This window comes from Musca autumnalis, unplaced genomic scaffold (genome assembly GCF_047663935.1).
Source record: "Musca autumnalis isolate F117 unplaced genomic scaffold, ASM4766393v1 scaffold_4, whole genome shotgun sequence".
NCBI lineage: Eukaryota > Metazoa > Arthropoda > Insecta > Diptera > Muscidae > Musca > Musca autumnalis.
Window position 1 is genome coordinate 87,041,905 of NW_027411977.1, and position 2,486 is coordinate 87,044,390.

The window sequence follows — 2,486 nt, forward strand, 5'->3', positions numbered from 1 at the left end:
TCTATGTATGAAACTGGTTAGCTGAGCTGTAACCCTATATACACAATTTTTACTGTTGATAATTGAAATTTGGAAAACAGTGAAGTCCCGCACAAGGAGTACAATATATTTTTGGCGGATCGGTGCGAATTTTTTTCCAAAAATATATTGTACTCCTTGTGCGGGACTTCACTGTTTTCCAAATTTCAATTATCAACAGTAAAAATTTTGTATATAGGGTTACACATAGCTGCATATATTTAAGTCCCTAAAAGTAGTGTTAATATTTCAAGGTGTTTTCACACCTTTGCGCCAAACACCAAAAATATCTTACATTTGCACACAATGGAATTACGTGGGAACCCCAAGGAACTGAGAAATCACAATGTCGATATAAAAATGAACATCTAAAATAAAACAATTTATTTTAATTATCTTATTATTTCACTTTGGTCATTCATTTATTCAAAATGCACATTCTCTGATTTACTTCTTCAACAAAACTGGAGCAGCAGCGAAGGTGGTGGCTACTGGAGCAGCATGGGCGGCGGGAGCAACGGCATAGGTGGCAGGGAAGGCAGCAGAGTGGGCAATGGTGTGGGCATTGTAGCTGGAGGCATAGGGAGCAACATAGGAAGCACTACCGACAACAGCGTTGTAAGCCAATGGAGCGGATTTAGCCAAAGGAGCAGAGTAAGCTACTGGAGCGGTATAGGCCAAAGGAGCAACCACACCGGGTTTAGCGGCAGCAACAGCCAAGAGAGCGAAGAAGCAAACAGCGATCTACAAAAGTTGGAACAATTAGCCATGATTAGTACCAACTCTATTTGAATCAATACAAAATAGACAAACTTACGAATTTGAACATTTTGTGTGAGGTTTGGAGGTTTGTTTGGTATGATTGACAATATAAAATTGATAATAAAATACAAAAAATGTACGACTTTTATACAAGCAAGGCAGATTTAATGTTACTAAAAGTCAATCGTTAGTTGGTACGTGCGACGAATATGGAAAAGATTAATCACAAATTGCCCACTATGCACGTAAGTATTTACAAGAGCTATATTTTATAGCTGAGGAAAATTAGTACTTGTTGAGGTAGCTAATGGTCGAACAAAATATTGATGTGAATGTAAAGATTCATATTTTTAAAGTGGGCAGAAAACTTTTTTCAATCTAGAAACATTAGCTAGATTATAACTTTTCATAAATGACCAGGTGAACGGATAATGTTTAATACAGTTCACATTTTATATACAACACAATTCCTCAGCAAGCACGGATTTCCCTCAAAACAAAGTACAAAATATGGCGTAGTTGCTAGATTCAGTTGGCCGATACAGTCCACCTTCGATCATTATCTAAATGTGCATGTAATATTATATTGTACAAAGTTTGAACCCAATCGGTTATTCCGCTCAAGAGTTACGTGTGCATAAGTCTTACAGACGGACGGACATGACAAAATCGACTCCAAATTGTCTGTGATAGATTCCATAACTTAACTTAATTAACTTGTACTTAATTAACAGACAAATCGCCATTTACATTTAGCGCATGCATTACGCATATAAAATACTTTTGTTAATGTCACGTTATAGTATAAATGTCAACGATTTTTAATGATTCAATATCAATTTCATATTGTCAATCAAAACAAACAAAACTCCACTCCATAACAAAATGTTCAAATTCGTAAGTTTATTGAAAGCAGATCACAAAGACTTTGCATGATACTAATTGCTACATTTCTTATTTTTTTAGATCACTGTTTGCTTCTTCGCCCTCTTGGCTGTTGCTGCCGGCCAACCCGGTGTAGTTGCTCCTTTGGCTTATACCGCTCCAGTGGCTTACTCTGCTCCTTTGACTTACTCCGCTCCATTGGCTTACAACGCTGTTGTCGGTAGTGCATCCTATGTTGCTCCCTACGCCTCCAGCTACAATGCCCACACCATTGCCCACTCTGCTGCCTTCCCTGCCACATACGCTGTTGCTCCCGCCGCTTATGCTGCTCCAGTAGCCACCACCTTCGCTGCTGCTCCAGTTTTGTTGAAGAAGTAAATCAGAGAATGTGACTTTGAATAAATTGATGATGAATGTGACAAATTGAAAGACAATCGTTGTTTGTTTTTACCATTATCCTTGAGCTAATTACTTTCCTAGTCGAGCGACCCTATACAGAACGATTGTTCCATAAGCCGTGATTTCCAAACACACAATGAAACATTGGTTTTGTTTCATAAAAGCTACATTGCATCACGTTTAAGTGTTTACTTTTTTCATTTCCCTTTTCAACATATTTGATATAAGGCAATAATATCAGCTTTGAACTTCTAAACAATCATTTGACTGTACCTTCTTTGTAAAGACTCTTGACATTCTAGTCGCACGTACATGGTCTATAAAACGTTTGAGGAATGCATTCCTTTTTTCTATAATTTTTATACCCTCAGCCTTTAGGCTAAAGAGGGTATTTACACTTTGATACGACCAAAAATGTGCCT

The 2,486-nt window shown here is 37.5% G+C and overlaps 1 protein-coding gene across 1 annotated transcript; it reads right to left on the reverse strand.

The window, feature by feature from the left end:
* Nucleotides 1-465: 465 nt before the first annotated feature.
* On the reverse strand, nt 466-847 carry LOC141402995 (uncharacterized). The gene is made up of 2 exons (XM_073985126.1): nt 836-847; nt 466-762 (listed from the first exon to the last, which is right to left on the reverse strand). The coding sequence occupies exons 1-2, from the start codon at nt 845-847 to the stop codon at nt 466-468; spliced, it is 309 nt and encodes a 102-aa protein (XP_073841227.1).
* Between the last annotated feature and the right edge of the window lie 1,639 nt (nt 848-2,486).